General features: G+C 39.6%; 1 protein-coding gene across 3 annotated transcripts in view; it reads right to left on the minus strand.

Moving 5' to 3' along the window:
• Positions 1-677: 677 nt before the first annotated feature.
• The window catches only part of LOC307029140 (partitioning defective 3 homolog B-like), a 91,336-nt gene continuing 67,366 nt past the window's right edge, over positions 678-24,647 (minus strand). Inside the window, exons 4-8 of one of the 3 annotated variants that reach the window (XM_079664808.1) lie at positions 24,087-24,163; positions 5,233-5,472; positions 5,182-5,202; positions 4,960-5,070; positions 678-4,844 (exon numbers count right to left, since the gene is read on the minus strand). In XM_079664808.1, coding sequence (XP_079520934.1) covers positions 4,730-4,844; positions 4,960-5,070; positions 5,182-5,202; positions 5,233-5,472; positions 24,087-24,163 — 564 coding nt within the window. In that variant the 3' untranslated portion in view covers positions 678-4,729. Of the gene's footprint in view, positions 4,845-4,926; positions 5,071-5,181; positions 5,473-24,086; positions 24,164-24,647 lie in introns of all 3 variants that reach the window. The other 2 variants (XM_079664807.1, XM_079664809.1) reach the window with 2 other exon arrangements.

A 24,647-nucleotide genomic window follows, 5' to 3' on the forward strand; every position in this document is an offset into this window, starting at 1 on the left:
CTCACATGCATTAACACAAACACAAGTACTTTAATAGCTATTACAATCAGGACATTGGAAAATACACAAACTTTGTAGATCCATACTGAACACTGTGCACAAAATAAACCTTGGCAGTGACTCGGGAGAATTGAATTACTTCCTCTCCCGCTCCCCATTGGCCGAGAGGTCTGGGATATGCTAATTAAGTCTTGACAGATAAAGCAGTCCCTTGGCCTCTGTGTCTCATTACTACTAACTTGCTCTGATTGCAGAGCGAGTCCAGCACCCAGTGAGATAAATAAGAGAGCACCTTAAAGCCACAGCCTGTGACTAAATGCTTATTCATCGGAGGGATATGACCTAGCAGTGTGATGGCACCCCGCCAAAGAAACTTAAAAAAAAAGTTTCTGCAGCAATCAGTGTACCTTATCTTCTTTTTCTAATTGATAATTAGTCTTGCATTAATTTAGGGGCCAACATCTATCTCTTATCACAAAGGTACAATTTATCAGCAGCTTAAATGATGGACTAAATTGGGTTGGCAATGTTAATGATTCACCTTGCACGGAATGGGGGGACATGAGGGAAATAATTTCTCCTGACTCATATTTAATTAACCTTAGCAGATGTGCTGGGCATGCATTGAAAAAAAGACATGCTTAAAACATTTTAAGAAAGACAACTTTGACAAGCAATCTTTTAAAATGGATATTTTAATGCAAAAATGTAATGTTATATACATAAATATATCAAATGTAGGAAAAGAGTAATATAAATCATTGTTATTGTTACGACATTATAAAATGATTTTTTGGGATAAAAGCAGTTTAATAAAAACATGTTATACTTCTATGATAGATATTTTTAAGTTGGCTTCTTCATATTAGGAGTACCAGAACTGTTCATACAGGAGACTGGGTAGTACCTTCAGCTTGTGCAACTCATACTATGTGTTGCCAAACAACTCAGAGTTTGATGTTATCCATGCTATGCAAAGTACCATGTGTTTTCTTCTTAAATAAAGTTGAAATTGACCTGTAAAGTTGATTATTTTCATGTAAATTGCTTATACAATACTGAGGGAAAACTAAAATAACTGAAATAAAGGTGGTTTCTTGCAGAAGCATGGTAACTCAACACTCCAACAACCCTGACTATCATAAAAAAGAAATGCATATACAAATAAATGCGTTCAAAGAGTTGAATAGTAGTACAACAACATATATGCGAAATTGCGTACCGGTAACAAAGGATAATGTAATGTTCACATCTCAATAAACTGCAGCTATGAAAAGCTTTACCCAGCATTCAGATACACACGGCTAAAAATACATATTCCATCTTTATGTCTAAAAGTGGTGCAAAACATTTTGGAATGATAACAGCAAAATTGTCCATGTGACCCAAGCAGATCATTTCTCTGCTGCTTCATAATATGCTGGATTGCATATAGGCAGCTACGATAATCTAAAGTAATACAGTTGACGTTTTGGTAATGAACAAACCTCTTTTTGGTATATTGGTTACAGACTAGCACATTTTAATTCCTCAATGTAAATGATTATTTAAAAAAAAATCTCATTATCAACACTGAAGGTCCTGGAGTGTAAAACAAGGGATTTCATCATTTCAGTTAATGTATTATATGTCCTCAGAGCTAAGAAAATAGGTCGACTAATTGACTGTTCAATTGACAGAAAAATATTTGTCATCATATCATAAAGTAATTGTTTCAAGCAAAAATGTTTAAATCACTGAAATATGGAGATGTACAGCCTTTTCTCTGCTTTCTATCATATCATAGTCAAAAAACAATGACTAAGCAAGAGAGAGAATGATCTCACGAGGCATGTGAATCATTTGGATGTGGTTTCTGTTAACTTGAACATCTGACCAATCTCCTTAAACTGTGGTTTATTATTGTTCTTTCACTACTAATTTGAATTTTGATGTCAGTACTGGTACTGAAGAGTGATAACATATTGACAACACACACATTAAGTGATTCCCAAAGTAACTTCATACAATCAATAAAGCCCACTCCTGTAACCCTCCTCCTACTGCAGAACAACTGCCGCCCAAATATTTATGAACTTTTAATCTTTTCTCTGCTTTGTTCTCATTTAAAAACCCTCTGAATCAAACCCTTACGGACCCAAAGACTTTGGCCTTTATGGCACTGCACATGTTTTACGATTTATTCCACCTCCCTCCATGCATACTTTTAGCCTATCACGTCTTTCTTTAATCATTCTTTCTTCCCTACATCCTTTTGCTTTATTGTTATATAATTTCTTCTCTACCTGTCGATACTTTTCCTTTCTTTTCATATTTCTCATCTTTTTTCTTTCCTATCAGATCTATCAAACCATCCTGGATTGAGATGGTTTAAGACAAAATCTACTTCACATTTCTTTGCATGGGGTTCGGTCAAATTACTTCAATAGGCGCTTTCACACCGGAGTACTTTTCCCAGGAATAGTTCCGATAGTTCCTGGGATTTTGCGTTCACACCAAAAAGATCTGGATATAGAATTGTGTTTCGGGAACCTTTTCACCCCTTTTTAGTCCCTGCTAGAGAGGTGGTACTTTCCTGGGGATGAAAAGGTTCCAATTTCTGATTGGCTGGGCGACTTGCAAACCACGCCCCGTAAAACTCGGTTGGCAGTATACGCTGTGAAGTTGTTTGCGGCCCGCCAGTAATCCCAAAGCAGAATAAGAAGAAGTGACGTCAGCGGCTTCATTTGCGTAATCCTCCCTCAGGGACTTATTCCGGTGTGAATGCGATCTACTAGATAGTTCAGGAACTAAAGAGTTCCGGGGAATTAATTCCGGGAACTATTCCTAGGAAAACTACTTGGCGTGAAAGCGCCTATTGTTACATTCACTACAGTGGGTTTCATCCTCATCTCATAAAATGCAATTCACCTAATCCTGAAAAGTAATTTTAAACATTTAATCTCCATTGAAATTAATACTGCTGAGCTTTGTAGAGCGAAACACAGAAATGGTGAGCTGGACTCTCACTCTCGGTTTCACTTAATTGATGGTAGAGTAAGTGGCTAAATGGATATACTCTGTGGTGCAGTGCTGAGGAGAGCACTCTGGAGCTCAATCCATGTTTCAACAAGGCTTGTAAGCACTCCACCACGCGGTGACGCCTACACCACCAGGTCACAGAGATGTGCCATCCATCACACCGAACTACAGTACATGGCATACACAGACAACGAGAAAAAGAGGCTGCTAAGTAACACAGAGGGAAGATAAGCACTGACAACTGGTCAGTTACATGATTACCTTTTTTATGCCTGGTTTACCCAGCAGTGGTTTACAGTATAAACATCTCTAAGTCATTAAAGTTTATAGATATATCTGAATATTGATCTTCAGATTAGATTGGACGAGATACTGGTAACGGAAGGGTTCTGGCTTCCGGTTTGAGTCCTAGTGGTATTTCCCGTTGATGTTTGATTAGGCTCTGGTTGCATGCAGGTAAATATTCCAGGCAGAAGTAAAAATAGGCAGAACACATTGCCGAAACTTAATCTGGGGAACTCATCGGCATTTATCTTACAATAATAGAGCTTTTTATTAGCTTGATAATTGGCTATTTCTCAAACAATCAAGTCGTACATGTCATATCTTAACTCTCTCGTTGAATCCCTTTTTACTAAACTCTGAGTAGCGCAAGGAAGAATAGATCTTAGCCCAGATATTATAAGGCTATACCTAGTTTCTCGGGGTCAGTTGCCCCCAGAGACTTAATGTTTGTCCTGTTGGTTTTTCGTTAACCTATCGGTTCTGCAATCGTCAACATTCCATCACATAAAGCCTGCTACAAGACTGAGATATGACCAAATGGCTGATTGTCGTGGTTTGATAAAGGTTAAACAGTGACCCTGAATGTATTGCCTGACATAATTAAGCAAAACTCAGGTCACATTGGATAGATTCAATAAACACAGGTTGTACCATGAATTGAGTACCGATGACTTGGAAAATGTAAGTGTAAAACATATGTTTTCATTCATTGAAGAAGTCACTCAAAAGAAAGTGAAATATTCAAAAACACACCTAAGTGGTAGAATGACATGAAATCACAATAACTATGGGATTTTTGGAACATTTTCAACATCATCTTCTACTTCTCAACTCGAGGAGACTAACAGCCACTTTATTGGGAACACTCTAAATAGTCTTTACATTTGGCTTTATTGCACAAGAACACTGATGCTAGAATGTGTGATTTAGATGTTTGAATGGAGTTAGAAGACCACAAAGCAATGCTATATTGTACTTTAGAATCTATTATCTTTTGTCCTGTTTGTGTGGCAGCAGTAAAACCATGAGGTGCAATACAGAAAATGTAGAGCTTTATGTAACGCCTTAGTTCAAATGGACCCAATTACCTTTGTGGCTCTGTCTGATTCTTGAAAGAGACGACTTAATCAGAGTACATTGAAAAGTAAAAACCCTGCTAATTTTATACGGCGGGAAGGCTCAAATCAATTTAAAAGACTTCAAACAAAAAGACATTATGCATTATGCCAACCACTCTATAATTAACCTCCTTTACCTTTCTGTGTATTACCATATACTTCAAACGGCGTAGAGAATGTTTGATAATAATAGTGATTCAAATTAGAGGTTTCAATTCTATGTCATTGGAGTACCGCAAGCAGAAGAGCTGCAAATCACAAAGCAATTAGCATTCTGCTCATTCTCATGTCTGGAGCTGATTCGTCTACACAGCTGCTGTCATGGCATTCTTCTGTCTTGGGTTGGTTTGGTTTTGGTGTTGCTGTCGCCCTCCCTCCCCAGGGTAGCCATATTGTTCTGGACCGGGATCCACCATGTGCCTGTAACCCAACAAACATGTTCTTAGAGCAGAGTTTTTCTTTTTTAATGTTCTTTCTTATTATGTATTGATGCAGAATTTACCTGGGATCATCTTCATCCACAAATCGCCCCTACCTGTAACCCCCACCCGTTGTTGCACGTGTCATAGTGTCGTACCGCAGCCCACGAAGTGGAGGGGTGGGAGACGGGGGCACGTCCTGCCGCAAGGGGCCTCTCTGCTGAGAGCTGAAGGCAGAAAGCAGGAAGGTCCACCATTATCCCAATATAAGAAAAACAGAATGAAAGCCTCTGAGCATTATGGGTCATGTTATATAAAGTCACTTTGCATTTCATTACCTTGGGTGGGGGTGGTACCCAGGGTCAACGCCCCGGGGGTCAACGCCCCGGGGGTCAACGCCCCGGGGGTCAACGCCCCGGGGGTCAACGCCCCGGGGGTCAACGCCCCGGGGGTCGACCTGCCGGGGATATGGCTGACCAGGCGGGTAGCTAGGGTAGGACGGGGCCGACTGGGAGTTAGGGTTAGGGTAGGATGGGGACTGAGGGTATCCCTGTGGGGCCTGAGGGGGTCCGGGGTAATGACCTGCCCAGGGCTGAATGGGGTAGTCCACTGGATCCATTGGGCCTCGTCTGGAACAGAAAACAGCACAAAGTTGACAAAGTTCAACAAGTGATATTCTATATTTTCTAGAAAAAAAATATTTTGATATGGCACTGTAATACATATAAAGAGTAAGTACAGGTGATTCACTCTCTAAATGGGGGAGGTGATGGGGAAAAAGCTTGTCTGAGAAAGTTTCCCATGGGATGAACTCCTACAAAATAAAGTTATTGCCCATTTAGTTAACAGAACTAAGACTTTAGAGTTTATCGACCAATGACATTTAATTCAATGAATCACATGATGGCAGGTGCAAAAAAAAGATGTATTGGAAGATTATGGCTTTATCTACAGTAAGTTCAACAGAAAGAATATACTTTCATATTGTGCTGGACAGTACCATTTAGATAAATATATAAACCTGTACATGTTATAAATGGTACTCAGTGAAATAAACAAAGTTAGCCAGGAAGACAATACGATGGAGTTCTAACCTCTCAATCAAATCCAATTGTCCACAATACAACTAATTGTCAACCGTAACCCCAACCCCAACATTGTGTTGAAGTTTGCTGTTTTTGTTCACTTTGTGATGTTCTTTTCCTGTCCTTTTTCAAGATATTGTCAGTAAATACTAATGCTGAACTTCTTGTAATTTTCTTAGGCAAATGTGTTGACTTAATGGCTTAAATATTCATGAAAATCTGCTAAAAACTATTTATTTTGGACCAGACATAGAGAGGGAAAGGAATGCATGCAGCCAAGAGCTCATCCCGGCCAAAGATCACATAGCAACAGAATATAAGTGACATTTGACAGTTTTAAGTAGGCTAGGGCTCAGTTAACACACACACACACACACACACACACACACACACACACACACACACACACACACACACACACACACACACACACACACACACACACACACACACACACACACACACACACACACACACACACACACACACACACACACACACACACACACACACACACACACACACACACACACACACACACAGCTGCGGTAATCCAGTACAGTCCTGTTAATAGATATCGATGTCTTGTGCCCAGTGGAAAGCAAGTATACAAACACATGTCGTCCACATAGCTAACATAATGAGGTATTACATTTTATCTCTCTGTCTTTCTGTGTCTACTTATCTGTCTACATTTATTTCCCGTCCTCTCACAATCTACCTAAATGCTTTTTTGGCCTCTCCTTCTACCCCTTTTGCCTTATTCTAGCAAGGGTATTCATGATATTTTGTTTGCGTACTATACATAATTGCCATGAGTGTGTTTTTTAAATATCATGCACTATTTTGATTATTATCTACTCATCATTTTTATTAATATGCTTCAAAATAATGTGTACTGAAGCATGTACTTGTGCTAAAATGTGTTCAGAGCAGAATCATTTTACTCTCCATTAAGTGTCATAATGACTCTTATCACCGATATGCACAGTTTAGTGGGTGCAGAGACATTAACCAATCACAGTGTTGACCTGTTGCCTGGAGATAATGTTAATGTGGAGGACAGACTGAACCAACCACAGATTTATGTATAAATACTGGCGCACACACTCAGAGTGCTGGTGGTCTCCATGCTGACGCCTGTGTGTGTCAATTTGGGTGGTCAGCAGTGGAAAGTGTATAACTAACTGCATGCCCGTCGTGTTCGGGATGTCTGCTTGTGCCCCTCCTGGCTCCATATCCGCTGTCAGAGAGTGTGTGTGCGTGAGAGAGTAACACACACATTTCTGCTTTCCTCATACGTCAACCCAACTGTCATCTGCCTTGTGGTTTTCGACTTATTCTGCTACACTTATTGTATGTAGCTCAGGGTATGAGCTACATATCTCAAATGTCTTCTTTCTTGATAGCTACAGCCGCTTCTCTTCTGCTAGCAGCACGTACAGTGAGCCTGCCAGCTGTCCTTGTGTCTGCCTGACTCTCCTGCTCTCCTTTTAGAGGGTTTTATGAGCACAGGTCTGCCTGCCAGCCAATCTGCATGGCCTGCTATCCATCCCCGAGCCTCTATACCTGCTCCCCTATCAGTCAGTCAATCTGTCACCGGTCCCTGGCACCGATAGTGTCACCAAGGCAGAGATAAGGGGCTGGGGAGAGGTGACGGGGGGGTGAAGGAGGCCGGACAGAGGGAGATAAGGTAGAACTTAAGTAGGGGATGAAAGGAGAAATGTACTGAAGGGGAGATGCAGATGAAAACAAAGATAAGGAGTGGGGTAAAGAGGTGAGAAACAAACAATAAAAAAAGCAGTAGACAAAGAAAAGACATACGGCACCTTAAATGTTAAAATAATTAAGACTAATTCGTACTACTATTCAACTATTTGGACATATGCTTTACTTATTGTTTACCTATTTAAAATGCATCATGAATAATTGAAATATTTTAAGCTTTTGAACAATTTTTCAAATTAAATTGTACCAAAAGTAAATTGAAAAAAACCTTCAAATAAAAAGTAAATACCGTAATAAGAAGCAGAACAGGCCAGTGGACAATAAGATATATGATATGAGAATATATGTTTCTTTATTCAACTTGAAATATAGAATAATGTTAGCATTACTCTATTAAACGTACATTTTATTCATTAGGATTTATAGCAAATGACACTGGTTGAAACCGCAAAAACAAATCTAATGTAGTTATTTAACAACTGTAGAAATGAGTGAAATACAATAAGACAATGTTGATTAAAGATAAATAAAAAATGGATTAGAATAGGCAAAGAGGATTAGAAGCTGTCCAGAATTTAAAAGACCATATGGCACATAAAATACCTCATTACCTATCTTCTCTTCCACCTAAGTGCACTTTCATTCGTTACAGTTATAAACTGCTGTACTGGATCGGATGGCTCTGACCAATTTGTGCTTATTGGTTGCCTGTGCCCTGCTTAGATTTCTTTGTGATGCGCCGCCACGGCCAGTTGGCAATGATAGACTGGAAGTAAAGTGGAAAAACATATGGAAAAAATTGTCACGTTTATTGGATCCATGGGAGGATTGGTGTTGAACAGGTGCTGGAGAAAGCTGGAAATATTTAAAGTTTGACTTCATCTTTTTAATAGGGTATCTTCTGGGGCGTTGGCTGGACAAAACAAGCAATTAAAAAGTTCCCTTTGTCAAGGAAATGTGATGGGTACTTTTCATATTGTTCGGACTAAACGAATAATCGATCAGTCTAAAGAAAAAAAATAACTTGACAGATTCATGAGAATAATCATTAACTGAAGATTTATAGCCTTGGGAGAGTTGCCATATTGGAAACGGGGTGGAAATCCAGTGGGGATCTTTAGGGAATCCACTGTAAATCCGGTGACAAGTTTGGAATTCTCCCTCCAGGAAACCCAGTCAGCACTGCACAGCAGCTGGGGATTATGGGGTAATGAGGATGGAACCTATTACTGGCACACACACACTCACATACACACTGCAACCTAAACGCAGTGCCTTCTCTTAATCACCCCTCCCAAACCCCACGTACTCTGGAGGAGGCAAATTGGCACACAGCTGGAGATGAGTTAAGACCAAATGAGGAGGCTGGTGGTCTGCGTTCATGTATGTGTGTTACAGAGACAGGGAGAAAGATAGAAACAGATGCAATGCATGAGAACAGCTTCCTGGCACATGCAACAACTAGTTTAACATAATTGAGAGAGTAATCAAAGCAAAGCGAAATAATTGAAAACGTTCCAAGCAGAACGGAAAAGCCTTTGGGGCTCAGTTTGAAGTGAAATTCAACTATGCAATACCTGTTAGGGGGCGACTTAGTTATGTTGTTAGCTTTGTCTTTAGTGCAATGTTAAGGTTGGATAGTACCAGTGCTGGTAGAGGTACTCAGATCTTTTAAGTAAAAGTAGCAATACTAAATTGTAAAAATACTCTGTTACAAGTAAAACTCCTGTGTCTAAAATCTCACTTCAGTATAGGCATACATTATTATGTATTACACCTTTAGGGTTTTCTTCCCTTTCTAGTGTGTGATATAGGATTTTGTGCATGTAAACAGTCTGCAAAGGTCAAAATACCAAAGTTCACTCAAGAAGGGGTTTCTCTCACACATCCCCCCCCCCTGCCTAAAACGCCTCCATTGGACTACATGTTTACTTCTGGAAAAAAGTGAACTCTGTAACATTAGCGCTTATATTGGCTAGTTCTCTAACACATTGTAGTAATAGGCTAATAGGAGGGACCTATCTAAGCGGTTAACCAATCAGAGCAGGCTGGGCTCTGGTTTCAGACAGACAGCGAAAAGAGGTGCTCCAGGCAGTATGAGAAAAATAAAGAATGTTTTCAGCATTAAAGCATGTAAACATGTCACAGTAGAGGCACAACATATGTCCTTTTTAATTACTTTGTATATTGATGCTATATCGTAAACTATATATTGACATGTATATAATATGTCAATGTGTTGTCTTTTAGTTGATTCAAATTGTGTATTAGCCAGTGGTGAACCATCAGGGCCTTCAAGGTATTCAGAGAATACCCTGAAACACTCAGATAAAACAAACACAAAATCGATTTAATTATTTAAATACTATTGTATAAAATGTAAATAAAATGAATACATGAGAATCGTATCTGTGTTGTTGATCTGTAATATTACAGTGTTACGTTGATTTGTTTGTCTTTCTCGGTCCATCCATGCACTACGCATTTCAGTGGTTTTGTGTTAGAAAAAAAACAAAAAACGTTGCAGGGGTTGTTTGTGCGTCTACAGAAGGTCCAGTTGTGATAGACACGGTTTGCCACTGGTATTAGCTAATAATCTGAATAATGTAAGTATCTAAAGGTGTCAGAACAATTTACAGTAAAAAGTACAATATTGTCAAAAATGTAGAAGTACAAAGGTAGATACAATTACTGGTACCTCAAAATGATATGTAAGTAGTAGAGTACTTGATTGAATGTACTTTGTTACATTCCACCACTGGATAGTACGTAGGTTGGATATTTGAAAGGATAATTGGGAAGATTTTCTCCTGGTCTGACAGTAATTGAGAGTAGTGTGATCCTTGCTAATTCCTTGGTATTTAAGAGATTTCTGATGGATTTAGAGGAAACAAGGACTTGTTATATGTCTTCTGCACCTGCCCCTCTCTCTCATAAACACTCACACTTTCACTTACTCTTTCTTAAAGGGCTGGATACAGCTGTTAGACTACTGGAAACACACTCAAACTCATACACACACATACCCACACACAGCCATCGATCATCCAAGCCTGTCCCGGAGAGACACAAATACCTTTAAGAAAGAGAGACACGACGTTGCGTTGTGACACGACACATAAAAAATCTCCTGAGAGCCCGTGACAGCCATTTTGCAGATGGATTGTCTCAATAAAACCAAAAGCAAAAACACAAACAACACCGCCTCAAAATGAGAAGAGAGGAAAAGTTTGAGACGAGCGGGGGAGGGTTATAGAAGGTGAGAACGAGAGAAGGGAGGGAAAGGGGGGGAAGTAAGGAGTGATATTCAAAGTGAGTGGGGAAAGGAGGGGAGATAAACTACTGCAGCTTTAATCCAGTTATATCTTTATGAGTCTTTATAGAGCCGAGTCTTCACCTCCTGCTTATATCAATTTAAAAGAGATTTTGGGCTTGGTGTTGGGAAAACACTTCATATATTCAAATTGCATTCAAAAGCGTCAGACTCTTTGTCAATGAGAGTCACGATATTTTGACAGTCTGGTAATAAAGCAGATTAATAGCTCAAATTGTTCCACAACTGCTGTTGTAATGTCATTTGGTGAGCAGCAGTGAAAATGGAGCCTCTGTGATGTAACGTCCCCGGAGTTAAAATGAGTTTAACTTAGTTCCATCTTCCTAATGTGATACTTCATTATGAAGCTTTAATCACAGATGCATCACCGTCCAAACAATGAGGCAATAAAAGCTTAAGTGAGAAATAATGAAGGGTGGAGAAATATTTTATCTTCTATCCAAGGAAGGGTGGAAAAGGGGAGGGGGAGTCATTTTGTAGAAGGAATGTACTGGAATTATAATTAAAACGTGCGGCGTTTCTGCAAATGACTTTGTAGAGTTTAGTAAATCAATATGCTGTCAATTATCAAGGTCAATGATATTGTCAAGTTATCTATGGATTTATTGAGAAAAATCGTCAACATGATTTGGTAATCGAAAATCGTTGACAAAGTTGAAAGAAAAGCCTAATGGAATTACAAAAAGACAAAGCGTCCTCACTATGAAAACACGTGTTGAAACATATATATCTATAAATAATTGGATTATTATTAGCTGCCTATATCACATAGTAACAACAAGAGTTAAGCAAATGTTTCTTTTTCACAGTACTATCATTATGGGCTTCAAACCATTAAATGAGTTCTGAGGAAACCTGGTGTTACTTACGAATATGCACATCTATATTGCAAAGTGCTTCAAAATCCAATTATGTCATCTGATCCTGAGGGAACATCTTGAGAGGTAATCATCAAGTTGCTGTCATGAACTGTGCCTTACAATTAAGGCTTACTACAATGTGTCCAAACTCAAAAACACAACATAAGGGCACACCGCCAAGTGTAACATCTGCAACAGTGTTTGGAACCGAGTGAGAATAATATAACAAAGATTTGAAAGAATCAAGCAGAAAAGGCTTTAAGCATGATTGACAGTTGTCTTTTTGAGTTACACGACACACAGCTGTTGCGTGAGGACAATGCACAGGTACATTCTGTGGCATCTGGAACTGTATAAACTGTGATCAGTGAAACAATAAACTCTTAATAGAACTGAGCTGAATCATTAAGGAGTGACGCTTGAAGTAGAGGAGAGAGTTTTTATAAGGAGAAGCCCAATAACACACTAAGCTGTTTTTCTACTTATGGTTAAGTGGTTACATACTGTGTGTGTGTGAGTGTGTGTGTTTGGCAGAGATGGTATTCTGTTGGTTCAGCTGTCAATCTGGTTTGTGTTGGTGATTGTGTGAGCGTGTGTGTTGGAAAGCCCTAACCCTCCCTAGACTCCTGACCCCTTAAAGTCACATGATACTCCATCAGTTCCCACCCAACACTTAGAAGACGGGGTCAAAGGCTAAGGAAGGGTATTATCAACTAGGATTAGGGGCATACCAAATACATAGACAAAACATTGAAAACCCTGAATGCCATTTGGTAAAGTGGACAATCATTTGGTGGAGGACTGGACCATTGATTACCCATAAGCTGCTGTAGAAGAAAAGCTAAATGAATGGTTCATTATTATGGACATTGAATATGGTTAAAAACTGATATTTTTTAGGATCTCACGATAGACCTATTATTGAACTCAGTGTTATATGTTCGAAATAGTCTTAATAAATACCATTAAAACAGTTTTTTGTTATTTATTTTGATAAGCACCACCTGTTTCCCAAGCCCTGCCCCATAGTAATTGTTGTTATGCATACCATTCTTGCACAAGAACAAAATAAGTTTACACTCATGACAGTGTCGGATTTATCTTTCAAAATTCCTAATGGTTTTTTGTCGATTAACCAGTGATTTACTCATTAGAGCAAAAAATAAGCTTTAACTAGCATAGGCTAATAGTAAGCAAAAATGGTTATTTATAAAATAATATTTCTAGCTAATACAGCTCATTTTCTATGGAAAAATTAAAACATCTCAAATATGCATATGTTGACTGTGTACATAACATCACACTAAAGGAATGAGTATAAAAACTACAACTCACAGGGACAAAGTGAACATTTGACCAGATGGGGGCCCAACTAAGGAGCAGCATTGTCCGTGTATGATAGAGCTATAGTTAGCTCTCGTGTTATAGGAGTTTTTTTTACCTTGTACAAATAATACAATAATAATAGTATTACAATGTTGCTTGTTCTATCACATCCTTTAAGGATGAGGAAAGATGACATTTGATATTTGGCTAATATGTTGCTCAATACCACAAGTTGCTGGAATGTAAACTTTCCAATAAGTAGCAGGACAGGGCTGCTTGTTTGTTTCTCTACGTTGAGATTTACAGTAGCACCATGGCTCCAGTTGATTTCCCAATCCTCTAAGGGCAATTCACTCACGGAAAATAAAACTAGACAAAATATTACAAGTCAACAGGCAAAAAGGTATACAAACAAAAAAAGGTTTATTAAGTCTCTAGTAAGCTACTTATGTGTTGTACTTATGTGACTTAAATGTTGAAAGTGATGCAGCCTCAGTTTCAGAACCTCTTATTATAAAACAGGTTACATGTTAAAGGCTAGACTCCTTGTCAAATCTCATTTTGAATGAGTTCCTGAGGTTGAGAGACCTAGGTCAACAAGTGTATAGCTATATGAAATACAAACCTGAATATCAATCACATTTTAGTCAAATATTGTTGAAAAGAGGATTAAGATGGTCAAAAAACAGACCAGGCAGCATCTCACCTGGGGGTTATGCATTTAGGTTTAAGTGAAATGAAAATGCAACCCCTCGCTCTTTTGACCTGCATACTAATTTAGTGTTTAGTAGGACGTGCCAACTATGTAATAACTAAGAACTTTGGGTTAAAACACCTGGCTACAAAGTTGAGTTTTAGAAACAGGGCAGGCCACCATAGAATACAACCTTAATCTGTATTCCTTGAAACAACTAAAGAGCAAAGGACAGAGAGAAAGGAGATGAATTTAAAGAAGATAAGAAGATTGTGTTGACAGAAGATAAATAGGTGTGACCGTGCACGTCTGAGACAGAGGAGGAAGGGAAAAGACAATGGCTGTGTCCTCCATTCCATATTAGAGGGTCCGAAGTATAATTTGGTATAAATGGTAACACTTGGTTATGGAATTTTCGCAAAAATGTTGCAGGACATGCTGACATCGTAACCTTAAACATAGGAAAATCCCTAACTTAGCAATGACAGGTCAGAGCCTAGCTTAACAGTTCTAGGTCAAAACCTAACAACTGTAAGGTCAATGCCTAACCCTAACATTTTCAAGGTCAATGCCTATTCATAACCTTTCGAGGTCAACACCTAACCCTAACCATTCCATGTCAGTTCCTAACCCCAACAGTTTGAGGTCAATGCCTAAGCTTACCATCTTTCCAGAGTTTCCTTATGATGACCATCTACCATCTTGTTTCTACAATCTAGAAACAAGCTCAAAGCAGTGTCCTTGGCAACTAGTACTTAACCATATGTACCGACAATGCAAGCCATTACGTTCAGAAGAAGTGAACAAGACAGTCAAGTAAAAGAGAAGGCAATGGGTGTAAAATAAAGGTGGAGGACAGGAGGAGAAGACATGGGATGGAAATTAAGAAGGAAAAGGAGTTTCACAGTTCAAAGCTGAAGAAAAAGGAATGACAAACATGACTACAAGTAAGAGAGATTGAACCTCCCCAGATGGATGTCTTGTGAAGCTCAGAATGAAACATGAAAGAAGGACGAGGAAGAAAGGAGCAGAAAATGAGAAGGGATGGACAACAAAGGAAAGTGATGGAAGGGTGGGGGAGAAGGGAGATGAAGAAGAGGAAAAAAGGAAGAGAGACAAGTGCTGCCCTCCAGAGAACTGGCATGCTGTAGGTCAGCATCTGCTGAGAATAATGGGCCCTACTTTAGAGACAACACACACACGGACACACACACTCTCGGACGCTTGCTCATTCAGCTCACGTTTGAATGAAACTAAACACCTTTCAGGGGCGCCGATCTGTCTTTGTCAATAAAGTTCTTTCAAATATGATTAATACACCTGGATGTCATGAATTACAAACTGACCGGTCCAGGAAACTTACATGATTACATCCCCTGTGTATGTAATTGTGTATGTACGCACAACTTGCAAATACACCATGTGTGTTTCAGTCTATGAACATGTGTGGCTGTGAATGTGTGAGGGTGCATAATACAGAGTACTCGTATAAAAGAACACATCTGAAGTGTTAAGATGAAATAAAGACAGAGCCAGCAGGGATTGATATGAAAATGACCACAGGAGGATAGCGGAGAGCGAAAAAAAGAACACGGCCGTATGGTAAGTACTCAAAGTGAAAAGTATGAGAAAAAGCCACAGCGAGAAAAAGGGGAAAACAGGAGAGGGAATCAAATTAGAGCACCATAAAAGTAAAAAAGAAAATTGCCTGAGAGAATAAAACGAGAAACCGTACTGAAAGAAAAAGAAAATTAGATGGGAGAAGGACAGAGGAGAAACCCATTAGAGGAAAGTGAGAGGAACTGAGGGATGAGGGCCTTCCAGATGGTAAGAGACTGTTGCCTCGGAAACAGAGAGAGGGCAGAACAATGGGGATTTGGAGTGGTGTTTCGCATCCCATCATAATACGGCCATGCCATTTGGAAACCGAGCGATGAAGCTACAGCCAAAAAATCGTCGAGAGCCACAATTTACTGCAGCAAGCTCCTCATGGACTATATTCTGATCAACATGTCAGATGAGAATTCAGTTGATGGGTAAACAAACTAACAACTATACTAAGACTACCAAATCAGGGGGGTGAATGGCCCTCAAGACTTTGGTTCATGTCATTGTAGCTCTTTTTCCAGCACATTATCTCATCTTGACCGTTGGACATCAACTCCAGCTGCAACCAAGTGAACTCAAAGACAATCTAAAAGTTGAAGTTGAGATAATTTAAGTATATATTTATAATCTAACTAGTTAGACGGATACATATTTTTTTAGGGATCTGATCAAAGTGCATTTTTTGGAGTTCTGAGAAAAAAGGCATAATTCTGAGAAAAACATCAGCATTTTGAGATTTTTTGAAAAATAATTATCTCGGAATTCTGACTCTAATCTTATTATTCTGACACATGCGACCCTACTCCTCTTCAGCAGATAGCAATTACGGCATGAGTCTGTCTTTTTTACAAGTAGGTATCAACAGCCAAAGAAACAAACTAATTACAATAAAATGTCTCTCCAATATGTAATTAAACATTATAAATACCACGGGTACTAATAACGTATTTCAACCTCACTATTACATTTTAAATTAAATTACGAGATAATTAAAGAAAAATTGCAAGTATAGTCTGTATAAATGCAGTTATTCAATCAAGGTTAAATGTTTTGTTTTAAGGAAATACTTAAAGGTATTTCCTTTGACTGCTCTGAAATGCGCCTCTACAATATACACATGTTCACAATCTCTTATAAGAGAAAATAATAACCTTATCACAGGGAGAGCCTATAGAAAATGGTAACTTCAAATGGGGCCATAAGTCTTGTTAAATGGTGCAAACCAAGTCGAGAGCAATATCAACTTTTGGACATTTGAGTGTGCAGCAGCCATAAAAATAGATCCATCACATTTGCAATGAATACGCAGCACCTTGTAAGTACATGAATGGGCCATGTCCATATCTACGGGCTGGAATTCTTCAAAGTAAGGATGACATTTAGTTATGGCAGTGTCATACATAACCACTTACAGGTGACATCCTGAAACATCGTGAAATCCATTACTGATAATACCCATTCCCATTCAAAGAAACCCTACATTATTTCACATCTTGAGCCAATAAGGTTCCCCCTTCAGCAAGATGTAATAGTTTCAAGCTGGGGACATTTTGCTCTGTGCATGACCACAGGATACAAATTGCTGACACAATTACGATCCCTCAATAGCCGCTAATCCGGTGCATGAAGGGACATTCTGAAACTGTGCTTGTAAGAAAAAAACAGCAATATGAACAATATGGTCATGGAATAATACAAAGACTTTTAAGGATAATCTATATGGGGTAGTGTCTAAACAAAAGTTATGGCTTACACTATACCTAAGAAAAACAACTGTACTGCTCTGTCAGTGTTCATTTTCAAGTTTCATAGAAAACCATTTTGCAACTTTTGGTTGTAGGATACCGGAGCTGAAAGTAAACATGTTCCTCCATACACTAAGTCACTGCTTTATTTCAAACATGTCCCTGTTGTGGTAATGTGAGATGTTTCCTCCTCCAAAGGATTCATAAATCATCACAACAATTTATGGTGTCTTCCATTTGGTGTCAAATAACTTGATACGAGCTCAACTCTTTCCGCAAATTCGTCTTGATGCCTTTCATAGATTTTATAATTGTGAAATAGGACTTTGAATGGAAGCAAAAACACTTTAGATTATGGTTTAACTTTCCAGCAGAACTTTGCGAATCCCTAGAAAAAGAAGCTTGTAGCAGCTCAGGAGCCGCAGATGGTCATTAGGCTGCTGCCAGATGTTAACTTTCACAGCTGCAACTGTTGAGATGCATGAAGCACAGTCCATCTTTTTGTTCTTTGGACGGACATAAATAATAACGTCACATTACTTGATGTGTTCCCCACGTTTTGGGTGATGAGTTAACTGCCATAAAGTAAAGGCGAACCATTACCGGCCCTTAAAAAAGCCAGGTGTGATACCAATCTTGGAAGTGGTGAGTTATCAACCGAAGGGTACACCTGGGAGTTATTTTATTCAAAATGTGTATCTGGGTACATTTCGCAATTTGTAGCAAATCCCCTTCACTCCACATGAGCACAGTATCACTTAACACCAGCTCAACTCCAGCATACCCCAGAAAACCTGTTAAACATTCGCCGGCTGGAACCTGAAAGGGAAACTTGCTCCCTCACCCCAGGGTCCAGACATATGAAAGCATATCATACTCTTGTCAAACGGGGGGACCCTATGGTTCTGCTACACATTATGGGTTGTAACCCAACTTTCTAGGGGCCACGATCAAGATCAAAGCTGGGACCAGAATTCTTTAAAGCAGCGACAGGGTGAACACATCAGAAATACTAGAAGCTAGGAACAAGATAGGGTCAAGAGAGATGGAAAATGGGGAGGGGGGGGGGGTGCAGTCTATGAGAGGCAGGGTCTTACTTGGGATCCCCTTCATGGCCAACAAACAAGCTCCATGAGTACAGAGACACATAGAAAAACAACAGGACAATGGGGGGGATTGTGCCACAGTTTTAAAGTGGTCTGGGAAACTCTCAGGCCTGGTTGGGAGGTCTTCTTCTTCTTCTCGAGAGAGAGACAGAACGAGAAGCGAGAGACATTTAATTCCCCCCCCTTCAGCGGACTGAAACAGTATTCAACAATGTCCTTTTCACCCCAAGTTCAGAGAGAATGAGAACTAGGGCCTGGAAGGGAGGAGGATGCAAAACAAGAATGGCAAAGAATGGAGGGAAATAAATGAAGATATGCAACGAAGAGAGACGCGCGGAGACAGCGCGCACATAACATCTGCTTTCTAATTACTAACCGTCCAATTATCATTGTAATGAGGAAGTGACAGCCTTCCCAGAAACCTGAAAAGCAACTCTGATTGGTTCCTTTAATCCAATAAGAGTAATAACGAGGACAAATGGGTAAGGGTGTTTAGCTAATCCAATTGGGTCAAGGCTGAGTTGAGAACAACTGATCGCTGTTATCAACAGAGATCCTTGGAGAGGGACATCATGTTCTTAATCAAAGGTGACTTGTCCGGTTCTGTGTGCTTTGAAACCTACATTGGATGAGTTTATGGATATGAGTGGGTTATAACACTTAAATGTGAACCAATTACCAATGGTGGCTATTGTCCACCCATTTATTTTAGGTCGAACAGTTTATTTCTTTCTTGTTTTATTTTCTTCTTTCTATCTTTCCTTTCTTCTGACATTGTTCCCCCTTTTTTTCTTAGCTTTGTTTTTTTTAATATGAATAATACAGAAGAAAACAAACATGCCTATTGCTGTTTGTGTGTGTGTTCAAGAACAATAATGTGCAAATGGGGCAGTAATGGTGCACACATGGCAGGGGCGCAACCTGCTAATGTTGACCATACGCACGGTCAGATAGCCATCTACTGACCTCAGATTGACCGAGTCTCACACACACACACATTTAGGTGCACACACACTCATCGAACTAATGGTTTCACACAGATTACAGCATCCAAAATATTAACAAAAGTTGCAAATAGAATTAAACTGAAATCTGCAGCTTTCAAGGTTTGTTTCCACACAGTAATGTTTCTGAGTGACATCACCTCTCTCCTTGTGGTTTCAGCCCGTCTTAACTAATGTCATTAAATGAAAACATACAGCTTTAATTTAGGCGCTCTTGAAGCACACAGATGTAAATTATAGTCTTAATCCTCAACAAAGAGGGACACGCACTCTCAACAGGGGGGTCTTTTGTATCAGGATAATAACACCACTGAGGGAAAGTGAGATGGAGGGGGAGAAGAATAGGAACATGTTGAAATAGAGAGAAGGTGAGATGTGGAGGATGGGGGAGGAAGAGGATGGAGAGGTTATTTTGAGAAGAGGTCAATGAGAGAAGACCTGGGGTTATTTGAAGTGAAAGGACACATGTTGTGTCCCCCATTTTGTCTTCTGATGTCACTGATCATTATCCATGAATAAGGGAGAAGACTCATGTATAGGTTTTTTTACTCTGAGATTACAGTATGAGTTATGAGGAAAACAATGATTTAGACTTTATTCCCAGAATTCAGATTTTTTTACGTTTTCAGAGTCAGAGTTCCAATATTTTATCGAATTCTGAAAAAAACAAACATTTTGACTTTTCTCTTTTCTCTTGGTCCTATTGTGGCCCTTATCCTCTTCCATACATGAACAACGTGCATCCCTCAGCTATTAAGAACATTTATTCTACTTTAAAACTAAAGAGTATTTGACATTTTTCTTACTGAATTTACTATTTTTAGCAAGGGAAGTATGATTATTATGATACAAAAGTTTGTCAAATTTGTATAATTTTGTATAAAATCAAAGCTTTGTTTTAATTCAAGTTTAATTACTTTGGCCACAATTGACGTATACACTTGTTTATCTTTTAGTCTGATATATGTTTTCACTGAGACACTTAAAAGTTTTACTGAGTAGCAAAATATACGTTCTCTATTTTATGCTGTGAATTTGCTGACAGTTAGTGAGGTAGCGTTTGTGCTTTAGGCAGGGAAACATCATCCACTGTTGGGTCATGTTTTAATTTTAGAGCCATCAAAATCTTGACAAAAATACACACACACACACACACACACACACACACACACACACACACACACACACACACACACACACACACACACACACACACACACACACACACACACACACACACACACACACACACACACACACACACACACACACACACACACACACACACACACACACACACACACACACACACACACACACACACACAGGTCCAGTGCTCCTGCCTTCGAGTCAAGCGTACAGTGCCTGACTAAGCAACCCTGGAGCAACGTATGGTTCATATGGAATCATATAAACACACACACACCTGGTCCCTCCTCCACAGGCACACAGGTACACAGGCATGCAGACACCTGATACACACAGCCTGCTAGCTATTTCTGGACCGGTAGCTAAATAATATGTTTTGATAAGGTCAACAGCCTGGATGTGGTTTCCAAACATGATCTCTGTTTCTCTGACTCGCTGGCTGCTGAAATATTTCCAGAGTTAATTGACAGCAGGAGAAATGCAGAGACAGGAGGGACGAATACATAAAGACAGCAGGAGAAAGAGTCAATAGGTAAACATTTTTGAGTAAACCTGGGAGAGTTTTTTGGCTTTACGATTTCTGTGTTTGTTGTTGAATACATACTCACTTCAAATATGAGAGGCTGTTAGGATATAAATGTAACGTTCGCTTAATATTTGGCACCAGCCACATGACACTATGCAATACATGGCTATTAACTGCATGTATCTACAAGGCTGTAAACTGAAACTCAGCCACTGTTCTCTCTAATGCTGCAATGACACTACATGGTTCAGCACACACACACTCAAGTCAACTCTTTTGTGGTTTAACATTAGCAAAAGTTGTGGCTATTACATTTTCTTGGAATGTCTTTGATCGCGGTTCTTTTAAACACTTCAGACCTTTAATTAGTCAGAGAAAATAATCACTTGTACATCCTGCCAATGGTCTGATTTTTAAAAAGCAAACCTACTGTTCAAAGCGATTATAATTTGTTTGTATGCCGACCAAGTTATAAGAAGAAGTGGATACGTTCTTCTGCTTGTTATGTTAAGGATGATGTCACAGCAGATTCACACAGTGTCACTATATCTTGAAACAGCTGTTTGCTACGTTCCTCACCTGTTGATTGTGACAGATTTGTTAACAAGTCAAAAATAAATTTGCATTGTTCTTGTGTGACAATCTTATTTAAATGTTTAATTCTTTAAATTAGCTTTATGTTGTTACAGGGTGTGATGCTGGTCATCGAACCAATTGTCTTTTGATACCGTTAAATCATCATAAATGGTATATTGGTAAATTGTAGCGCCTACCAATGGCCTACATGAGAATGAGTATCATAAAGCCTATATATGTCTGTCTGTCTTTTTTTTTTGTATGAAGCCTGCATTGAATAATGTTTAACATATTTTAATTATGTAAGCATTTCATGTTTTTCACCCCTCAGTGGGAGAGGGCCCCAGGCACAATGTGCCAAGAGAGCCTGTGTGTAGTTCCGGCCCTGGCTCTGGGCAATGTAACTGTTATAAATCATAATTGAGCCATGCAGAGAATGTTTGAGAACCATTACCGTTATAATAAGGCAGATTATCAGAATGAGTTTTATTTGATAAATGACTGGGGTGCTTTTCAAACACGAGGCCTACATGTAAAATTGGCACAGCGATTTGGGATTACAGTGCACGTCTGAAAGTGGAAACAGAGACAGGGTGTACTGTATGTGAGTGTGTGTGTGTCCAATTTCCCATGGCTTTTCAGATACCACAGCCAGCCCTCAAAACTATCATCACTGTTCTCGCTCCCATCTGCCAAAGTCATCACACACACAGACTCTCTCACACACACACACACACACACACACACACACACACACACACACACACACACACACACACACACACACACACACACACACACACACACACACACACACACACACACACACACACACACACACACACACACACACACACACACACACACACACACACACACACACACACACACACACACACAAAAATAGGTGTGAAACAGCCATCCCTCACCATTTGAACAGGGGTGGGAACCTGGCTATAAAGTGTCTAACGTTCTAAACTTCTGTCTGTCATTCCACACATTGACTGCCCCTCTCTCTCACTCTGTCACACACACACACACACACACACACACACACACACACACACACACACACACACACACACACACACACACACACACACACACACACACACACACACACACACACACACACACACACACACACACACACACACACACACACACACACACACACACACACACACACACACACACACACACACACACACAAAAAAAAACATTTGTTGTTGGCTTGTTAGTCTGCTAAGGTGTTGGTTCTTAACAGCAACATAAAACAAGGTGAGAAAAAGCTAGTAACAACTTCTCAGAGTTTCTACTGTTAAAGTTGGCACACCTATTTTTGTTGAATGAGTTTTATTTTTGGATACAGTTTAGGGCTTCATTTAAGCCCCTTACCATAGAACGATAAACAAATAATAGGAAATACATTTAACAACTAAGGCACTGTAGAGCAAGGAACAGGAATGAATATAGGAGGTAGCAGAAAGAAAAAAATAGATTTAAGGAGTGAAAAAAAGATAATTAGAGTTGAGGCCTTTCAGGCAGTGAAAGTGGAAAGGGTGCAAATGAAAAATGAGATGCTGCAGGACGTGACTGATGATGGCAGTAGAATATAAGATGTCTTCTACTGTGTTTCACATTAAGGCGGACATTTGAATTTGACGTTTGAATGGTCAGTGAACAGCTGTGCTTTTAAACATGTTCCAAGCTCATTTCAGACATACTTTTAAACAGCTATGGCGGCCCTGGACTTGGATATGTATCTGATTGCATTTGACAACGCATCATGAGAAATAAATGGAAAGAATCCTTCAGGAATTGATTAGTATACTCAGGAAGCTGTTATTGGTCTTTTGCTGGCTAATGTTAGTGATATTTCATGCTGTCCAGGGAGGGAAACAGCAGAACGCGCCGGGCAATAGGCTAATGCACGCTGCTCAGAGAGAGTCGAGAAGCTACGTTTCTCCATGACAGTCAACTCTGACCATAGCTGTGTCTCCTGTGTCCTCCACTCACGTGCCTCCTGGCTTTTAAACTGTCTAAATACATAGAGAAATACAGTGGAGCAAAATGTAATGTCTGACCGAGTGAAACGTTAAAAGTAAAAAAGTAAAGAAATGGTGCCTTTCTGGTTCAAAACTACAGGAAGACACCAAAATATAATTGCTGAGGTTTGAAGTTAGAGGGTTAAAAAACACACACAGAGACTCCACTCATCGACATGCCAGAAAATTACTGATTGAGCTTAAACCAAAGTATGTTTCTGTGGGGGAGCAGATCTGGGGTTACATTTCACCCCCCGTCTCAGTGTGTGTTCCCCAGGGAGGGGAAAGGTGAGTTCCTGGCTTAGACTGAGGCCTCCAGAGACACCCGAAAGACATACAGACTTCACAGATTTAATTAGCGGCTTCAAAGAGAAAAAGAAGGGAAGAGGAGAGGAATGATAAAACATCTTACTTTTCTGACCTCCTCACATGAGGGAAGCAGAGAAAGTAGTACCTTGGTAATGAGGCGTACTGACGTTCCACTTCTTCATATCGTGGTGCCAACCGAGGATCTGTCGCTCTGACCGGCATCTGGTAAAGAGAGAGCAATTTATTAGTGTTGATTTAAGTAAAAGTATATATTTCCCTGCCTGAAATATGAATAAACTGTGAAGAATGTGTGAGCCTAAGCTTGCGTATTGCATAGCCATAAGCCTCTTTCCTTATGTGTGTGTTTGCGCCTGCGTTTCTGTGTGTGTTTGTAGTCAGTTAGGATTGACAAAGGCTATTTATTAGGGATTTAGAGTTTTGGTCTTCTGAGGGTTTTTTCTAAGGGGGGGTGGGGATGAGGCCTCAGTCCTAGATTAGGTTACTTCAAAACAGGATGGTTGGTCATACACACACACAAAAAAGTCATACATATGCAGAGTCTCGTCTCCATCTTGAGAAGTAACAGATTAAGTCAAGCTGCTGACAGTTCAATCTCTACGACTTCCTTTTTGACTCTACATCTCACTGGTTCTCCCTCACCTACACATCTCGTTCTCTTCTCACTTATTCCCATTACTCACTTTTT

Source organism: Notothenia rossii (assembly GCF_949606895.1).
Source record: "Notothenia rossii genome assembly, chromosome: 2".
Classification (NCBI taxonomy): Eukaryota; Metazoa; Chordata; class Actinopteri; order Perciformes; family Nototheniidae; genus Notothenia; species Notothenia rossii.